This window comes from Topomyia yanbarensis, chromosome 2 (assembly GCF_030247195.1).
Source record: "Topomyia yanbarensis strain Yona2022 chromosome 2, ASM3024719v1, whole genome shotgun sequence".
Lineage (NCBI taxonomy): Eukaryota > Metazoa > Arthropoda > Insecta > Diptera > Culicidae > Topomyia > Topomyia yanbarensis.
In genome coordinates, this window is record NC_080671.1 from 201,376,135 (window position 1) to 201,397,788 (window position 21,654).

General features: G+C 38.4%; 1 protein-coding gene across 2 annotated transcripts in view; it reads right to left on the reverse strand.

Annotated features, from left to right (window-relative positions):
- Positions 1 to 21,654, reverse strand: part of LOC131682698 (lachesin-like) — a 110,399-nt gene that overhangs the window by 36,631 nt on the left and 52,114 nt on the right. For both annotated transcript variants that reach the window (XM_058964384.1, XM_058964383.1), the window contains 2 exons: positions 289 to 386; positions 23 to 230 (listed from right to left, as the gene is read on the reverse strand). In XM_058964384.1, the coding sequence (XP_058820367.1) occupies positions 23 to 230; positions 289 to 386 (306 nt within the window). The remainder of the gene's footprint in view (positions 1 to 22; positions 231 to 288; positions 387 to 21,654) is intronic.

The window sequence follows — 21,654 nt, forward strand, 5'->3', positions numbered from 1 at the left end:
TGATGAAACATGAAACACTTACCGACAACATTGAGGAAGCCAATCTGATTCCGCATTGGATCGGTATTAACCTGGCACATGTACCAACCCTTGTCCGACTCCTTGACGTCCTTTATTCGCAGCACCCATTTTCTTCCTTCGACGTGTGTTATCGTCATTCGGTGATTCTTGGTTATCACATGAGTCTGTATCGTCAAGATCGTCTGCGTGTCCACCCTCAGCCAAGCGACCTGCGTGATATCGTTTTAGCACTCAATAAATTGTCATATCCGTCCCGCTATTTCTCACCTTGTACGTTTGTAAGTTATCAATCACGCAGATCAAAATTGCTTCTCTCCCAAGAGCCACCGTCAGATTCTGGATAGGCTCTCCAAACTTTGGCAAATCTGAAATGAAAAGGAATAACTATTACACTGAAAGAATTTACAGGGTTACGTACAGAACACGACCACTGTGACATTAAAAATGTAGTTTTTTTGAAGAGCGTGCAATATAATTCGGGAATGTATTTTAATCTATCAAAATCATTGACTCATCATAAGACTGGAGTCGTTAGTAAAAACCTGTTTTAATCCACCTAGCGGTGTAACTGTGCCTTTCTCAATCACGAATACTAGGATTTCATCGATGTTCATATCCATTGTAAACTTTCAATTGTATATATTACATTTTTATTATTCGTGGCATGACAACCATAATATAAGAAAAGAAATCAATATTCGATTTCTAAAATTTTGTAAAAGGGAAAGGGCCAAATCGAAAACTTGAACCATCACAACCAGTAATCGGCGGTCTGAGATTTACTTTAGTCGTCTTGAGCAGCTGGTGAGTTATGAAAGGTAATGTTCGCAAAATGTGTAGGATTCTTTATGCCCAAATGGCCTAAATACCACAAATCGCTTGGGAAAAGCTTTCGAAACAGCCACGGTATTATTAAATTGAAAAACCTGTGTTAATCCACCTAGTGGTGGAATTGTGCCTTTCTCATTTGTCGAAACTACGATTCCATGGTTGGTTATGTTTAAGGTGCCCCCCGGTAAAGGTTTCAGCATGGAAAAACACAGTTTTATTGCGAATTTTTTTGAACTTTGCGTGAAGCGAATTGGTCAAAACTTTTGTACATTCTAGTATATCATTTCAAAAACATGCTGCAAGTTTTCCTTGCAAAAATATCAACAAACGACTCGGTGACGAAGCTTTTTGTAGAACATGTCTGGAAGCAACATGATTTGCGGTGTTACATACCATTCAAAAACTGCTTAACCGATTTCTTTCAAACTTTGCATACAAATTTTATATTAAACATACCTAACCCCTACGTTGAGTTTTTGGGATTAGAAGCTGTTTGTCCCAACATTTCTTTTTGAAGGGAATTATAATAGTTGGCTTAAACGACCACAACCTATATTATGCGACTATGGTCCTTTCTAAAATATAAATGTAAGCAAACCCTTGCAGCCAAGCAATACCGTCCGACGAACAGAAGTTTCTTCGAATCTATCTGGAAAGATTAAAAACTTAAACAAAAAGCACAAATAGTTTTTTGTCTCTGTTAAACATCCGAATTTTTAGAAGGTTAATTAGAATTATCGATGACGAAGTTGTGATCAATTCCGTCACATATTTTAATACCATGAATTGTCTGATGGAGTTTGTTGAAATTAAAATGTTAGAATTTAAGCCAAAGGCCAAGATAAGAAATGATGGAGGAGCAGATTCATTCAAGAATACTTCAGTTGTCCTCGAAATCAAGCGAAGAAATGAAGAATAAGAAAAAGATAATTCGAAAAGATTTTCCTGCATGAAAAATCGCCTAGCATCTTGGAAAAGAGCATTTATATCGTACTAGTTTGGCCAACACTGGGTCTGTTTTCTTATTTCGAAGACATCAGAATCCGTCATAATTTTCAGCTAAAGGATGAGACATTTCAAGCAACTTTTCCGGGTAATTTCAGATCAATTTTTTGTTGTCAACAAAGTTGTAGACAATTAGATTTTCTATAAAATTCTCCCTTGTTTGAATATCTAAAGCACCATCTAGAGGCATAAATATGAACTGGTTCCAGTAGTAAAATTTATATTGTTACGAGGAAAACTTAAAAAAAGTTGCTCTGGACCCCCGACGGATTATTTTGATGTTAGTTTCAAATGAAAGGGGAAAGCTTTTATATTCCGAAGTTTCAGAAATGCTGAATTTTTTGCCTAAAGTTGTTCTACCAAACATTGTTCTATGTTGATATCAGGTGGTATTTCGCCCTCGGTCATTTAAGCTTCGTGCAGAGCGTTGTGTAAACAGGAATGTATTTTTTATTCAAGGAAGTTGTACAGCTTGAGCTCGAGCACTCCACAAGTAGGGTTCGTCGCGGTTGCGGTAATTACCGCAACCGCGCGGTATTTACCGCACCCGCACCGCAAAAACTGCGGTGCGGTGAGACACTATTTCCCACGGATGTGGTGCGGGAAATGAGCCCTTACCGCGCGGTATTACCGCAACCGCGCTTCAAAAAATAATTGATAAACTCTGCATTAAAAAGTGAATTAAAACTATGACTTTTACCATTAGAGAAGATTTATTTTCTAAACGAATGCTTAGCAATGTCATTATTAGGAACATCTCTTTGTCAGAACGTTCGAGTTTTATTTATTAACCTACAATGGAGAAATATGATAAACATTAAATTGCTCTAATTTCCATTGACTGGACAATGATTTGAAAAGAAATCCGAATATAATCTGTATTCGACCTATCGCTACTTGATTTTTTACATTTTGGTCATTCTAATGTGATAAAACATACTGTTACTAAGAAATAAAATCTATAAGCTGTGTCCAATATAATTTGGCACTATTATTTTTACGACTTATTTTGAAAACTATTTATTTTATACCTCAAAGAAAAATTTACAAACGAACCTTTTCAAATACATAAAACGCAACCTTCAATCATTGAAAAACAATTGAATTTTACTGTCAAATCCAATTACAAAATGAATCATTTCTCCTTATTCCTCTTGGCAATCGTGGAATAATGAATCGTTTCCGATGACATTTTCTCAACTGTGAATTTTGATTAATTTGCAGAACTTAAAGATGAAATAATAATACTAAGACTTAAAAACAATCCAAAGAATGTCATTATCATCATCAAACCAACGACATCAAACCAAAACGAATTTGGAGGAATTTTTTTTCGCTAGCGTCCATTGTTCGTCCAACTGGGAATATTTTCTACCAAATAAACAAATATTATTTTTCAGTTAGGAGTATTTTGTAACTTTTTGAAAGTAAAGCTTTCGAAGTTAATGTTGGGAATTGCGATTTTTTTGTGTTTCTCAAAGCCTCCCTCAAGGTCTCCCTTCATATTGAGACAAGTGTCAAGGTTAGCCCAGATGCTAAATTTTGCATAGTTTGGACAGTTTTTGCCTTAATTGAAAATTTATCTCGAAACTTTAACATAGGGGTTAATTATTTTTACATAGAATCTGTATACAAAGTTTAAAAGAAATCGGTTAAGTAGTTTTTGCATGGCAGGTAACACCGAAAATCATGTTTTTCCAGAGACGTTATACAAAAAGCTTCGTCACCGAGTCGTTTGTCGATCTTTTTGCATGGAAAAATTACAGAATGTTATTGAAATGATACACTATAATGTACAAAAGTTTTGATCAGTTCGCTTCACGCAAAGTTTAAAAATATCGAGAAAAAGTGTTCTTTTTTCACACCACAACCCTTACCGCTCTTAATATAACTTACAAAGTTGAATATTTCCATAAGTGTTCTATTCTGAGGAGTCCGTCAAAGCTAATTTTCGTGTAAATAAGAATAACATTTTACTATATGGCTATACAAAACAAATGAATAATTTTTCAGCACAATTTTTAAAATACATGATTTTTACCGCATTTACCGCATTACCGCGCGGTGCGGTGCGGTAAATGCAATGCGGTTGCGGTAAGCGGTGCGGTTTTAATATTTCTTTGCGGTTGCGGTGCGGACTATCCATTTACCGCCCACATCCGCACCGCGACGAACCCTATCCACAAGTATCACGGGAAGAGGATATTTGTTAGTAAATATAGGAGTGCAATTCTTCATCAGAGAGGTGACTCCACTCTATCTGGACTAGATATCGACCCATCAACTCATGGACCAACGACTTTACCTCCCGTTCGAAGGAAGACGTGACCAGAGGATTTTTTACCTCAGAAAAATCTCAACGACCTCGGCTGGAACTGAACCCAGACCAACTAGGTTAGGTGACGGTCATGCTCACCACTCAACCACCGGGGCCGTCAGTTTTTATTCAAGGAAATAATACAAGGCAAAAAGAAAGAACGGAAAAAGACAAAAAATAATTTCCAGTGAGGACAATGTACTGAATTTACTACCGATATCAGCAAAACGGCGGCAAACAAAACGAACAATCATTTTCACCGAGAAAAGTCAACAAGTCCATGAAATAAATATGTTGCGGTGACCATAAAATCTTATATCTTATAAAACGAACAAAGGCTGGCTGACTGAGAGGGACACACAGAATCCTACTGTGAAAACAAAACGATCTGTTTCGTTCAAAGGAAGTTTTGAGAATTTAAAAAAATGCAATGCCCCCTATCAATAATGAAAGTTACCTCGTTTGGTCGAAGATGGCTAAGCCGTTGTCACAAACTTTTTCAAATGAAAGATAAATTGAGCTTCATTTGGATTGTACTTTTGAGTCCAGAAATATGGGCTGTAGTGTTTGTTCAAATATAAAACTTGTATATAAGCTGGAGCTGATAAGGTGCGAGATATTTTGGAAATCTCGAAAAACCTACAAAAACGGTTGCCTGAATTTGTCGATGAAAAACTAAGCCTTCACACGTTCCGATGACCATCAGATTTCACAAACATCACAGTCGATTTTTAGTGTGCAAAATAATTCCCGGGGAGGTACTACGATCAAACGGACACAAAGAATCCTTTCTGGGTTAGGCTATAATATAATATAAAGACTGGTGTATGATACAAGCGCATTTATTTACTGTTCTGTCATAGTAGAGCTTGATTATTGATCGTCAAAATAGTTTCTCTTTTGTGCATTGTTTCCAAAATTCAAATATTGATTTTGATCCTTGTACAAAGTATAAAAAATCATAAATATTCCTATATTATATCGGAAGTAACCAGCTATGACATCCTAGTGTTCATAAATGAAAAGGCACAATGCCCCAAGTAGAAGGACAAAACAGATTTTTTACTGAAACTAGGAAAAAAATCAATCAGAGTTTAAATCAACCCGGACGCCTAGACACTCGACAAATATACACAACCGCATATAATACGTCATCCCATCGTAAATCAGAGACTGGTGACTGCAGATGTAACCTAAATTGAAAACGTAAAAATATCTGTGCGCGGAAAGCTTACCAGTTTGGCGAGAAATTGAAAAGTTTCACTTTTTTCTACTTTTCAGACAGATAAGTATCCTGAACTTTGCCAAAAGGAATGCTAAATAGACCGGCTAAGTACATTCATTTCTACCTACCTGGTGGTAGCTGTTTCTCTTGAAGCAAGATAGCAAAGGCCCTTGCGTAACTTTCCCGCATGTGAATCTTTCCATCCGGGGCGAATGAGTGCAAAATGAGCGCCAAGTGAGAAGCACACCAAAAAACTTAAGGTACACAGCAAGGAACCCCCAGAAGCGCACCGAACGAACGAGGCAGAGCAATTAAGTTTTTAACCTAGATTTTCGTAAACTAAGCACGTAATCTGTTGAAAGTTATGTAAATTAACGTTATAGAGAAAGTTTTGTTCCATCGTCGGGTACTAGTTTCATCAGGGTGGATTTGAGACCGCACCGATTAATGGGAGAAGTAAATGGTGCCCAGTCAGGGCTAAGTTCATCCCTGGAGCATTTACATAAAGAGGACCGCTTCAATTCCTTTGTATCCTCCGGAACACAAGCTTCGGAGGAGATACTTCCGGTACGTTTGATTTTCCCCGTTTTCGAAGTCGTTCTTTATTTTTCCTATCAAGTCAGGAAAAGTTATAACGAGGTATTGAAGATAAAAATCAGCATACGTTTTTAGTTTTTCGTTTTGAAAACTGATTGAATGAAGATTGATTCCGTTCAAGTAGGAGTTTAATGATGGAAATAGAAACTAAGCTAGAATGAAAGATGTAGTAGGTTGTGTTACCATGCGTGTTTCATAGATGGCAATTGAAAGTTTTAGAAACTGTATTGATAGTGAATGGTGTAGGATAATTGAAAACTTTCTTCTGGCGAGTAATATTGAATAATATATTATCGGGAATTTTTAATCTGTAGGGGAACTGAACCAATTCGGACCTAGTAAGGGTTTATGAGCAATAGAACTGGAACGTGTCAACAGGTTCACAAATAAATACTTTTTTTTCTGAAAGCTTGATCAATTCTGCACATTTTTTTCTAAGGTGACTTTTTTCTATTATTTACCGTATTGTTTATAAACGGTTCTGCGTAAAAGTACATGAAAGGTCCGAATTACCCCAACCCTGTTCCAATTCGGACCACCAATTACTTTTCGAAAAAAATGAATTCCTTTTTTGGCCTAAGTTATTCTCTTTTGATTTTCCTTAAATTTCGAATTGTGTAATGAAGTAAATATACAATAAAATACAATAAAAAGTAAGAGCTGGGCCAGATTACCTAAAAATAGGTTATGAGCTATAACGTCGAAATCTGTCAACCGATTTGCGAAAACTTATGTTTTCTTGAAAGTTTGACCGACTGCGCACACTTTCCTCTCAAACGGTTTTTCACGATCGCGTATCAGATCGTATATATGGCAAAAGGTCCGAATTGAACCAACCTATATTCTATTATTCAAACACTGATTAAACGAAAATAGTTGATAGTCTCGCTCAAAACAAGATATTAAATAAAAGATATTATCCGGCAAATCCAAAATCACGATAATGCACTTGATTTAATTAATTGTTGTTGCCAACAAAAAACTTGTTTTTCGGCTTACACATTTTTCAAAAAGCGCTCCGAAATAACAGTTGCCCCTAACGGACACACACGAAAACTGAGAACCGCAAAATAGAACAGAGTTATATAACATTTTTATACGCTTTTCATAATATTACCATAGCTGAGAAACAGCTGGAGGTCCGAATTGGCCCACTTCCCCCTGTTTAAACGATCAGATATACGAAGATTGTTCGTCAGGGGAAAGTAGATTAAGATAGACTTAAGGCTAAATTGCAGATTCAACACGTCATTATTTTAGATTATATTTTTTAAAAGGTAGTAACTTACACATACTGTAAACACTTAAAACAAAACAATGCTTATTTAAAGCGTTATCAGTATAACTTAAGGTACGTACTGGCAGTAGGTTTCGATGAACAAAATACATCAGTTACTGGTTGGTAGCTTGAGACTGTTTTAGCAACAGATATCGGAGGTTGTTTTTTGGATCTTATGGCAGATTGTTTTTAGCGACTTCGGAGCATAACATTCCGTAATCCTGGGATGGAAGAATCAGCCCGGATATGCGCAGCGTTATTCGTTTATAGATAATACATTCCGCTCTTCTGAATTCTAAATGAATATGAAGAGATTGGTTTAGTCAGCCACATTTTCCCCTCATATACAGCATATGATAAGTCAGGGAAAATATTTTTCAATGTCCTCCGTAACAGATTCCACTGCTCCGTATTTCGACATGAAGTTTTTTCTGGACGAAATTACTAAACGTCATCAGTACACAATCAGGGCAGTGACGTAACCAAGGGAGGGGAGGGGGGGTTGAATATATCATTGAAATTTGAAAAATTGAATGTGTTCGATAAAAATGTGCCTAATATTTAAAAAAAAAAATTTTCAAAAGTTATCTTCTGAGAATATTATAGAATAGCTCTCAGTCAGAGTAGGGTAGATTCACAGCCTGGGGCTAAATGACTCAAGGGAACGGGTATCAGTTTCGGGAGAAATTGCGCTGCAGGGAAACTCTCAGTCGGATTAAGGTGAGTTTGCCACCTATCATTAGGTGAGTGTATCCAAATTGATCGCAACAAAGCTGGGAACTAAATGGTTCACGGAAACCGGAGCTCAATGATTCATTGTATCAGGAGGTAAATGGATAACTGATACGAATGCTAAATAGCTCACGAAAACAGGAGGCAAACGGCTCACAGAAACCAGAAAGAAATACTAGTGGTAACTTACCGCTGGGTAACATCCGAGTGTAGTTCGAGGCTAAATGGCTCAAGTACGCAGAGGATCTGGATATTAGATGGATCAAGCGAGGCTCTGAGTTAGATTCAGAAAACTCGTTTCGACAGCATGAAGCAACAAGTTTTTTACGCTTGTCCGGACATGCCGTAGACTCAGGTGATTCGCATTCACATTGCCACAAGATCCTGACTCCTGCGGTAACAGACAAAGGGTTAAGTCGCCGATAAACTCTAAGCTTGCTCATATGACCCTTTCCATGCTTTTCTAAACTTTCGCCTTCAACTTCTTGCTCTCCCTTGAGTACTATGGCTCTTAATATTGAAAAATATACTCCACCTTCCAGTCCCTTGCTAATTAAATGCCGTAACAACAGTTGACAAATTGACTCAATAGGTCGTTAACAAAAAAAAATGGTATAAAAAATACACTCAGAAAACTCGGAAAACTGATAACCGGATGAGCTTCAACAACCATGTCGACTACGCTTGCGAAAGGTCGCAACGAATGAGATTATCATACCAAACGTCGGCTGTCCAAAAAGCAGCATGAGACATCTGCTAGTTAGTCTTTCGTCATCAAAACTGTGGGGTTCCGACCTGGGGTGCATTGCTGAAAACCAAGCGGAACCGCGAAAAGCTGTACAGGACATTCCGACTGCTGGCCGTTCGGGTCACGATCGCGTACATAACGATATCGTCGGAGGCAGTATGCGTTATCGCCATGATGATCCCTATCTGCATCACCCTGGGAGAGAATATCGAGTGGTACAATCGGAGAAACATCAGAAACGCGAGTAAGATAGTGAGATATGATATCGAAGTGGCTGCAGGAATGGGACAATAGGAACAAAGAAAGGTGGACCTACCGGCTTATCCCTTTTTTCATAAAACGTTCATTTAACACGGCATTTGCAAAAGCTTTTTTACGCCGGGGTTTCAACATGTTTTGTAACATGTTACAAAAGTTCTTAAGACTATCACGTTATAATAAAAATTCATTTTCTAATGCTATCACTAAGAATAATCATCATTTTAAATATTTATATTACTATTCTATTTTCTTGAATTTCAATGTAAACCTATTGATAGTTTTTCTGTAGTCTTTGTTTATTTTCTTTCCTTTATTTATATTGTTTGATCTAACTTAACTAACTGCGAAGATATCTAAATTATTTGTGGGTAGCAAGAGAAAAAAAACTAGGAACATAGTGGGGATAATTATACACGGTGTTCCTAAAACCGTTATTGACAAAAAATGACCATAAATTTGACATACGGCATTCGAAAGATACAGTATCCAAGCATCTTCTCAGTGAATTTCAAAATGATCCATCGAGGGATTCAAGAGAAATTGCAATTTGAAGTTTTATGACACGTTTCATAAGGCTGCCAGCAAACACCCACGGGTTTGGTCCTATCTCTACAAACAAAATTTTTTTTGTCTACTTATTTAGTACATGTCATTCAAAAGATATAGTAATCAAGTATATCTCCTGCAAGTTTGAAAATATTTCATTGACGGAATCGAAATTTATAACGGTTTGGATGTGGTATGCGGTCGTAGATGGGTTTTCTACCAGACTTCAAGCGTGAATCCATGTTTGTTCATTGACTATTTAGATCGTTTATACGTGCCGCGGTTTTTAAAGGAAAACCTGACCATTTAATTACATAAATATAATGTACAAAAGGTGTTATTTATATGGTACACTGAAAAAATATGCAAATAGGGTTGTCTACCAAACGTTAAATATAATGTGAAAACTAAAAAAATGAATAAAAGTTGGAATGTTTACTTCAAAAGGCCATATTACAATGGTTTGTTGATCGATTCTAATTATTTTTTCATAATTGAACAAGTAGATGTTTCATCGTTAATTTTCATTAAGAAGAATATAAAATAGAGTTGCCTACTTCAAACAATAGACAACAGAATTATTCTCAATTATATGTATTATCACTATTTAGTGAATATCTTTGTATTCAAAACGATGACCTATACATTAGTTGAATGCAACGAACACAAACTACAAATGATGGAAAAATAAAACCATAAATTTAAAAAATATGAAGGTATTTGCTGATACAGATCAATTTATGTTATGATACGGTTTTTGTTGGAATTTTTTTTATAATCGCTGGTTGGTTTGACAGATTAAAAAACTGGTCAAAGGGGATGTTATTAGTACAAGTTCATCTGCTCATATCTCTAACTATTGTCAGTTTTATTGTCGCATTGAACTTATCATGAGAATTTGACATTCAGATGTTTATACAGCAATTGCAATCAACTAGTATATAAAAATGGATAGGCAGCTATTATTAAAACAAAAATATTTACTAAATAATGATAATACATATAGTTGAGATCAACTATATCGCCTATTTATTGATGTAGATGACTCTGTTTTATATTCTTCTTAATGTAAATTAACAATGAAACGTTTACCTGTTCAATAATGAAAAAAATAATTAGAATCGGTCAACAAACCATTGAGATATGGCCTTTTGAAGTAAACATTCCAACTTTTATTCATTTTTTTTAGTTTTCACATTATATTTAACGTTCGTTAGACAACCCTATTTTCATATTTTTGTACATTATATTTATGTAATTGTACATTATATTTATGTAATTAAATGGTAAGGTTTTCCTTTAAAAACCGCGACACGTATAAACGATCTAAATAGTCAATGGACAAACATGGATTCACGCTTGAAGTCTGGTAGAAAACCCATCTACGACCGCATACCACATCCAAACCGTTATAAATTTCGATTCCGTCAATGAAATATTTTCAAACTTGCAGGAGATATACTTGATTACTATATCTTTCGAATGACATGTACTAAATAAGCAGACAAAAAAAATTTTATTTGTAGAGATAGGACCAAACCCGTGGGTGTTTGCTGGCAGCCTTATGAAACGTGTCAAAAAACTTCAAATTGCAAATTCTCTCGATGTATCATTTTGAAATTCACTGATAAGATGCTTGGATACTGTATCTTTCGAATGCCGTATGACAAATTTATGGTCATTTTTTTGTTAATAACGGTTTTAGGAACACCGTGTATATATATTAGACCTCTCCACATTTTGAAAAAGTTTTCAAATATGCATCGGTCAGCTCAAATTTTTGTTCTAGGTGTGAATTTAAGAACTTTCGCCAAAAATGGCTTAATTTGGACATGATTTAGAGGTGTCTCCAATCAAAAATCGTGTTTTTGCTATGTTTCCACAGGAAGACCACTTACACTCTGATTTAATAGGCTCTACATGGCCACATATCGTCAAAGATTGTTCCTTAGACATATCTTAACATGTTCTAACAGGTGAACATAGCTCTAAACGCAATAGAAAATTTGTTAACTGGATTTTCATATAGAAAAGTATATCAAAACCAAGAAAAATTAGTACTATTTTTTCTTGGTTTTGGAATTCTTTTGTATATAAAAATCTAGATAACAAATTTTATATTGCGATTAGAGCTATGTTCACCTATTAAAACATGTTAAGATATGTCTAAGAAACAATCCTTGACGATATATGGGCATGTAGGGCCTATTAAATCAGAGTGTAAGTGATCTTCCTATGGAAACATAGCAAAAACACGATTTTTGATTGGAGACACCTCTAAATCATGTCCAAATTAAGCCATTTTTGGCGAAAGTTTTTAAATTCACACCTAGAACAAAAATTTGAGCTGACCGATGTATATTTCAAAACTTTTTCAATATGTGGAGAGGTCTAATATATATTATTGTTTTCAGGAAATGATAAATATGGCCCACGTAAGTAAGATCTCGTAAAGCGAGGATATCACGAACAGGAACATAGGGTGGTTTTCTTCTGGCTCGTAAGGAGTCTATTAATTGGGATCTGGCTTCACGATATTCAGTGCAAGACCAAACAACATGTTCAATGTCTTCGTAACCCTCTCCGCAAGCACAGTGATTATCTTCTGCGATCCCAATACGGCGGAGATGCGCATTCAACGTATAATGGTTAGACATGAGTCTAGACATCACACGAATGAAGTTTCGACTTACATCCAACCCTTTGAACCATGCCTTCGTTGATACTTTAGGGATAATTGAGTGCAACCACCGTCCCAGATCTCCATTGTCCCATGATTTTTACCAACTAGTAAGCGTCCTCTGACGAGAAGCGCTGTAAAATTCATTGAAGGCAATATGTCTTTCATAGATGTTACCGTCCAGTGCCCCTATTTTGGCTAAATTATCCGCTCTCTCATTACCCGGTATGGAGCAATGAGCGGGAATCCACACTAAGGTGAATTGATAAGATTTATTTGTTAATTAATTCAAGTATTCTAGTATCTTCTTCAAAAAAAAAACGGAGCGTGATTATCAAGCTTTAATGAGCTTAGTGCCTTAAGGTTGAACAGAGAAAGCACTAAAATCGAAAACGAAAAAAGCAGTTTTTTCCAGCAGTACTGTAACAACATTCTACATAAGCTGATTGATTTTTATGAAGATCTACCGCACGGTGTGGAAAAAACTGCTTTTTTCGTTTTAGATTTTTGCCCATTCTCTGTCCAACCTTAATAGTGCTGAGGCTATCTGTGAGGATGAAATAATGGCTCGGGAGTAAAGTATCAATGCTTTCCAGACTATAGTGAACTGCTGCTAGTTCGGCTGTGTAAACAGAGGCATTTTCTGCAAGCTTGAAAGAGATCGAGGTGTTATTGTTGAAAATACCGAAGCCAGTGGCCTCATTGATTCGTGACCCATCAGTATAGAACATTTTATGACAGTCGATGTGTTGGTATTTACTTATGAATATTTTAGGGATCTCCAGAGAGCGCAGGTGATCCGGGATTCCACGAATTTCCTCTTTCATGGACGTGTCGAAAAATAAAGTGGAATCGAGAGTATCTAGTATATTAGCACATGTCATAACATAACTAGGAGGCGTTATTTCTTGTGACATGTGATTGAAGTACACTGTCATGAATCTGGTTTGGGATTGAAGCTCGACAATTCTTTCTAAATTTTCAATTACCAGTGGGTTCATAACCTCACATAGTATAAGTAAACGAGAGGAGAGATTCCAGAATCGATCTTTTAAGGGAAGAACTCCCGCTACTACGTCAAGACTCATCGTATGTGTCGATTGCATGGAACCTAAGGCGATTCGTAAACAACGATACTGTATTCGTTCCAATTTAATAATGTGAGTATTTGCAGCTGAACGGAAACAGAAGCACCCATATTCCATTACTGAAAGTATCGTTGTTTGATACAATCTTATCACGTCACTTGGATGAGCACCCCACCAAGATCCGGTTATTGTTCGGAGGAAATTTATCCTTTGTATGCACTTCTTTATCAGATACCTAATGAGGCCTCCCCATGTACCTTTAGAATCGAACCAAATTCCGAAATGTTTAAAGATCATGACTTGGGCTATCGTTCTACCAACCAACTGAAACTGAAGCTGAGCTGGATCACGTTTCCTTGAAAAAACAACCAACTCGGTTTTCTCCGTAGATAAATTGATACCTAGCTTCAAAGCCCAACTGGATAAAGTATCCAAACTATCTTGCAATGGTTGTTGTAAATTTATGGCTTTTGGTCCTGTAACAGAAATCACGCCATCATTTGCAAGTTGCCTTAGAGTGCATGGGCTGACAATACAATTATCAATGTCATCCACGTAAAAATTGTAGAGAAGGGGACTTAAACAAGAACCTTGTGGGAGGCCCATGTAACTTACTCTGAATGTTGCCAAATCGTCATATGAAAAATGTATGTGCTTTTCTGACAATAAGTTGTATAAATAATTATTTAATATTGGTCAAAGACCACATTGATGTAGTTTCTCTGAGAGAACATCAATGGAAACAGAGTCGAATGCTCCTTTTATGTCTAAGAACACAGACGCCATTTGTTCTTTTTCGCGTAAGCTAATTGGATATCTGACGAAGGTAGCGCCAGACAATCATTCGTTCCCTTTCTCCTCCGAAAACCGAACTGGGTATCTGATAGCGAGCCATTCGCCTCAACCCAATTGTCGAGCGTCGTAGAATATTTTTTTCCAACAATTTCCTGATGCAGAATAGCATTGCAATCGGTCGATACGAGTTATGGTTGGAGGCTGGTTTTCCCGGTTTTGGAATGGCGATAATTCTTACTTGTCTCCAGTTGCGTGGGACATTGTTCTGCTCAAGAAGCTTATTGAATAAATTCAACAAGCGTCTTTTTGCTAGGTCAGGCTAAGATTCTTCACCAAGTTGAATTTAATTCTGTCTGGACCCGGAGCATTATTGTTGCATGAGAGGAGTGCAATCGAAAATTCCATCATTGTCAACGGCGTTGTTACTTGTGGGAGCATCGCGAATGATTTTCTGCGTAGGAGCAGAATCTGGACAAACTTTCTTGGCAAAATGTAAAATCCAGCGATTTGAAAAATCTTCGCTTTCATTGGTCACGTTTCGATTCCTCATTCTTCTGACTGTTCCAAAGAGTACTCGTTGATGTTTCTCTTGACAAGCCATCAACGAAGCGTCTCCAATAAGTAGACTTTTTGGCACGACGTAGACTGTCAAACTTGTTTTGCAAAATCGAATAATTTTCAAAGTTCGTGCGTGTACTCCCTTTCCGTTCCATAATTTCTTTGTAGGTAACTTGTTTAACTTCATATGCATCCGAGCACTCTTTGTCCCACCAGGGATTAGGAGGCCGACTATTCATTGTCATGCCAGGATTGCATTTCATTTGGGTTTGTTCTGCTGCTTCAATAATCAAACCCGCTAGAAGTTCATATTTGTGGCGACAACACATAACTTACCCTAATCAAGACAAAGTCTAATTCCATACGTTATCACCTAATCGTACCCACACACCAATCACGCACTCGATCATCTGATTGTACCTACGGTATCATCCGATCACACACACTCGATATTGTATCTCACTCATTCGTTGGCATATACTCTAGTGCCGATCAGGCTTTGTACATAGAATAGCAATTAGTATTAAATTGACGATCAATCTAATCAGACGTCTCCGCGTATTGATTGATATATCCGAGATACCCCAAAACTGGTGACCCTGATGTTCATTTGAAAACGTCTAGTAAAATCGCGCTCACGAACCGTATAAGTACAACGCGTACGAATTCGTTATCATTTAATTATTCAGACCACCTGAAAACCACGAAAGTGCAGTAATGGACGCCGGCAAAAATGAAGATGGTGGCTCCGGTACACAAGTGAAGAATGAACTACGTGATGAGACCGCCACAATGGTTGCTAACATCAATTACCCTCCGTTCGATGCGGAAGATATTGATACGTGGTTTATTTGCCTTGAAGCAGCCTTCAGTGTCAACCAGATCAGGCAGGATAAAAACAAATTTAATGCCATGATCGTTGCACTCGGCTCACGTGCCAAGTTTGTGCATTCCACCATTGCAATTTCAAACCTCATGGCAGAGAACGACTGCTATGAGACACTGAAAGCCGCCATTGTTGCTCATTTTCGCCCATCGGAAATGCAAAGATTAACCAGTTTGCTTTCCGGGATGACACTTGGTGATCAGAAACCAAGTATCATGTTGTCCGAGATGCGTTGCCTGGGAGGTTCAGGATGCACCGATACCGTCCTCTCTAACCTTTGGTTGCGCGCTTTGCCCACCACCACGCGCTCAATCGTCACAGAGATTTCATCAGCGTCAGTTGATGACCAAGCAAAAATCGCCGACAAGACAATGGAGATACCCAAAAACGAAGTTGCCGCTATCCATTCGAAAGCCGAGCCAATGATTTCTAGCCTCGAAAACCGCATCGATGCCCTTACCAGACGCCAGGAAGAAGCCCTTTCTGGAGATTATCGCAACAGAGGGCGATCACGTGCCCGATCTGGAAACCGTTCGGCAGGACGACGACCGCCCACACCGAGTGAACCAAGAAATCGTCGTCGGTGGATTTGCTGGTTCCACTACCGGCATGGCGCACAAGCAAGTAAGTGCGAATTAGCAAAAAGGGGACAACCCTAACATCCCGTGTATTTTCTACGATGGTAGCATCGAAACATACACCCGTCGTGAAAAAAAACTAAATTATATGCAGCCCACTTGCACTCAAACTCCCATCGCTCCTGATGAACCATCAAAAATTACCAGCATCGTCCTGAACCAACCTTACATCTGGCGGATCCACGTGCGAGATCAGACAACACACCAACACTTTCTGATTGATACTGGTGCTGATATTTCTGTCTCCGACAACACGTGAACAGCTGAATCCAGTAATGACAAACCAGCTTTTCGCTGAACCCCCATCAACACATACGGCACCAAGCGCCTGAACATCGACATTGGACTTCGCCGACCATTCACTTGGGTTTTCACCATTGCCGATGTCAAATCTCCAATCATCGGTGCTGATTTTTTGAAGCATCACGACCTTCTAGTGGACCTGCGACATAGCAAACTCATCGATAACCGAACCAATTTGGAAATCAACAACATTTAAAGGAATTTCAGGACATCACTGTTCTCAACATGAACCAAAGACCAACCAAGGCAAAAACAGTACATCAAATCTTCACCACTGGTCAACCCGTCTTCTGTCGTCCACGAAGATTGCCAATCGACAAGCTGAATGAAGCTAAAGCTGAATTCAGATTCCTCATGGAACAAGGCATCTGCCAGCCCTCGAAGAGCTGTTGGGCCAGTCCGTTACACATGGTTAAAAAACCCGACGGAACTTGGCGCCCCTGCGGTGATTATCGAGGATTGAATGCGATCACCGTGCCTGACCGGTATCTAGTACCGCACATACAGGATTTCTCAAACATCTTGCATGGTAAGAAAATATTTTCCTGTATCGATCTTCAGAGAGCATATCATCAAATCCCTGTGGCTCATGAAGACATCCCGAAGACAGCCATAACGACACCCTTAGGAATGTTCGAATTTAAGTTCATGACTTTTGGGCTCCGGAATGCAGGTCAAACGCTACAGCGATACCTTCATGATATTTTGGGCGACCTCGACTTTATCTTTCCTTACGTGGATGATCTGTGTGTTGCCTCCGAGAACATCGAACAGCATAAGCAGCATTTGCGCGTAGTGTTCGGCCGGTTGCGGGAGAACGGACTCACTATTAACGCCGGTAAGTGCCAGATAGGAAAATCTGAGGTCGAATTTCTTGGCCATCATAGCAATAAAGATGGAATCAAACCAAAACCGAGCAAGGTTGCAGCAATCCTTGAGTTCCCCCGGCCAGTAGCGGCCAAACAGTTGAAACGTTTCTTGGGAACAATTAATTTCTACCGTCGTTTCATTCCACGAGCCGCCGAAACTCAGCGAATACTCCACGCTATGATCCCTCACAACGTGCGAAATGATCAAACAGTTCTGCAGTTGACCGACGAAAACAACGCAGCTTTTGAAAAATGCAAACGTGATCTTGCCAACGTAGCCCTTCTCGCCCACCCATCAGCTGACGCAAAATTAGCCCTGGAAGTCGACGCATTGGGTACCGCAATTGGAGCGGTGCTGCACCAGATCACCGAGCAAGGCTGTCATCCTTTAGCCTATTTTCTAGCAAGCTAAGCGACAGCAAGGGAAAAGCCAGACACTTTGACCGCCCGGGAATTCTGCGTGTATACGGACCACAAGCCCCTCACCACTGCTTTCCAGCAAAGGCCTGAAAGAGCATGTCCGATGCAACAAAGACATCTCAGCTTCATCAGTGAATACACAACGGACATTCGACATGTGCCAGGTGAAGAAAACGCTGTCGCCGATATGCTGAGTCGAATCGAAGCTATCACACAAACAAATGATGCTATTGATTTCGACGCCTTGGCAAACCAACAAAAAACCGATCCCGAACTCAACACATTTGTATCGAACCCGCCAGCCAACACAACACTGAAGCTGAAAGCACTACCATCCCCACTGTCATCTGTACCTATCTATTGCGACATCTCTACAGACGCCATTCGACCGTTTGTCCCGGAGAGTTTTCGGAATCTGATCATCACTAAGCTACACAGCGCTTCACACCCTGGAATATGTGCAACCACCTGACTGACCGCTACGTCTGGCCTTCGATGCGACGAGACTGCAAGAATTTCGTCTCCCGTTGCATCTCGTGTCAAAAGTCTAAGGTTCATCGACATAACAGATCGCAATCGTTGCACATCGCCACTCCTGACGAACGATTTGCACACATCCACATGGACCTCATCGGCCCACTACCACCGTCAGAAGGTAACGCTTATTGCTTAACATTAATCGATTAATTTACTCGTTGGCCAGAAGTTATCCCAATCCCGAACATGACGGCAGCTACTGTGGCCCGAGCTTTCATGGATGGATGGATCGCCCGATTCGGAGTTGCCACTAACGTAACTACCTATTTGGGGAAGCAGTTTGAATCCGAACTTTTCAGTTAACTGACCAGGACACTCGGCATCACTCATTTCCGAACCACGCCATACCATCCTCAGGCCAACGGACAAATCGAGCGAACTCACAGACAACTAAAAGCAGCAATAATGTGCCACCATAACCCATGGTGGACAGAATCGTTGCCGGTCGTGCTACTGGGCATGAGAACGTCGCTCAAAGAGGATCTTCAGGCATCTACTGCCGAGCTAACCTACGGCACTACACTTCGCCTGCCTGGAGAGTTCTTTACTGAGAGCAGCAATAGTGTTAAACCGACATCAGAGTTTGTCACCGACCTAAAACGAACGATGGCGAAACTCCGATCCACACAAACAAGCAACCATTCAAAGCAGACACCATTCGTTCAGAAGGAGATGGCCACATGCAGTCACGTGTTTGTGAGGGTTGGTGCCATCAAACCGCCAATATCACCACCTTTCGACGGCCCATATCGTGTATTTCGCAGGAAGAAAAAAGTATACGTCGTTGACATCAATGGCAAACCGTCTCCCATCTCTATAGATCGACTGAAGGCAGCTTTTATCCAGGCTGCTGAACCGTCAACACCTCCAACCGAGCCTGAACCGGAACCATATAAAACCAGATATGGACGACAAGTTCGGATTCCTCGCCGTTATTGGAAAAATTAAGGGGGAAGTGTTGTGGCGACAACACACAACTTACCCTAATCAAGACAAAGTCCATTTCCATACGTTATCACCTAATCGTACCCACACACCAATCACGCACTCGATCATCTGATTGTACCTACGGTATCATACGATCACACACACTCGATATTGTATCTCACTCACTCGTTGCCATATACTCTAGTGCTGATCAGGCTTTGTACATAGAATAGCAATTAGTATTTTAAATTGACGATCAATCTAATCAGACGTCTCCGCGTATTAATTGTTATATCTGAGATACCCCAAATATTCTTCGGTAGGTGGTAGCTCTTCCGCCGAAACAAGAGAAGTGGAAATTAAAGCTTGGTATTTTTCCAATCAATATTTCGTGTCAAGTCATAAGGGACATTGATTAAATTCGTGGGGCTACTTTGCACATTTTAGTTTTTCAATATTTACTAACAGGCGTACGTTTACTAGTTTTATTATACTGTTGACATTTGGAGAGCCTTGAATTTTAACCATGTTGCATATGTCTTTTGTCATTTTTCTTAACACTGTTTACCACAGCAAACAAAACACTTCAAGGGTCGATAAAAGTGATTGGAGGCTCGTAAAAAAAGACTGCTCAACAAAACAGAAAATCTTAAGTGTACTGATACCACATGTTGTTTTTCGGAAAGAAGAAGAAAAAAGATGAAAAATGGCGTTTTCCGTTTATTTCTAGTACGTCAGGATCGATTTTTATGAGCATTTGAAGGTTTTTGTGGGATGAAAAATGGCGTTTTTCGTTTTCTTCTAGTATGTAAGGATCGGTTTTTATGAGCATTTGAAGATTTTTGTGTCTTGTTTTTAATATCATTATCAACAACTTTACCGAAGATACCAGATAAATAATGTTTTGAGTTTATTCTCCGTAAATATGTCCAAGAGAATTAATTATTAAAATTGTTTTTTTCAAAAGATACTCTGTATGCTTATGAAAAATATGAGCAGAATTGGTTCACACATAAAAAAGTTGTTCATGTAGCGTTCAAAAATATTTTTTGTAGACTAGCTGGGGGCTACTTTGCATACTTCTTGAATTCGATATAAAATAAAAATTAACCAGTTTTATTTACTTTCATTGAAATATTATTTATTTATAGTATGTTAGAATAGGTTTTTAAGAGCATTTAAAGATTTTTTGAATTATCAATTATAAAAATAGCCAGGTGGGATTGAAAATTTCGCAAAATAAAAAAGTGAAATAAGGGGCTATTTATGACGTATATTTGAGTGCTAAATTAATGGCGTACACAAGGCCACGTTCTCAAGTTATGCACTTTTTATGTCAAGAATTCTGAAATAAAGGTTTGAAACCAGTTTTTTCACGGCCAAGATCACATTATTTCGCAACTACCAACTTTGGAGGTTCAATGTCTTCAAAGAAATTATACAACATAATTGAAATAATGTGATCTTGGCCGTGAAAAAACTGGTTTCAAACCTTTATTTCAGAATTCTTGACATAAAAAGTGCATAACTTGAGAACGTGGCCTTGTGTACGCCATTAATTTAGCACTCAAATATACGTCATAAATAGCCCCTTATTTCACTTTTTTATTTTGCGAAATTTTCAATCCCACCTGGCTATTTTTATAATTGATAATTCAAAAAATCTTTAAATGCTCTTAAGAACCTATTCTAACATACTAGAAATAAATAATATTTCAATGAAAGTAAATAAAACTGGTTAATTTTTATTTTATATCGAATTCAAGAAGTATGCAAAGTAGCCCCCAGCTAGCCCACAAAAAATATTTTTGAACGCTATATGAACAACTTTTTTATGTGTGAACCAATTCTGCTCATATTTTTCATAAGCATACAGAGTATCTGCCATTCAAAAACTACTTAACCGATTTATTTGAAATTTTGCATCCACAATCTATGTAAAAATACCTATTCCGTACGTTGAGTTTTCAAGATAATATTTCGATATTTTAATCATGAAATGGCGGAATTTTTCGTGAAAGATAGCAGTTTTTATTTCAAATGAGTAAAAAGCCCCCCTAATTGAAAAATTATTTCAAAAATTCAACGTAGGGGTTTACTTATTTTTACATAGAATGTGTATGCAAATCTTAATCAATACCGTACAAATCTCTTTTTGCCTTTCTCATATAAAGAAAGGCTATGCAATCACTATAAAAATCGACTTTTTAACCGAGGCCCGGAGGGCCGAGTGTCATACACCATTCGATTCAGTTCGTCGAGATCGGCAAATGTCTGTGTGTGTATGTGTGTGTGTGTGTCATTTAAACTCACACAATTTTCTCAGAGATGGCTGAACCGATTTTCGCAAACTTAGTTTCATCTGAAAGGTATAACGCTCCCATGAGCTGC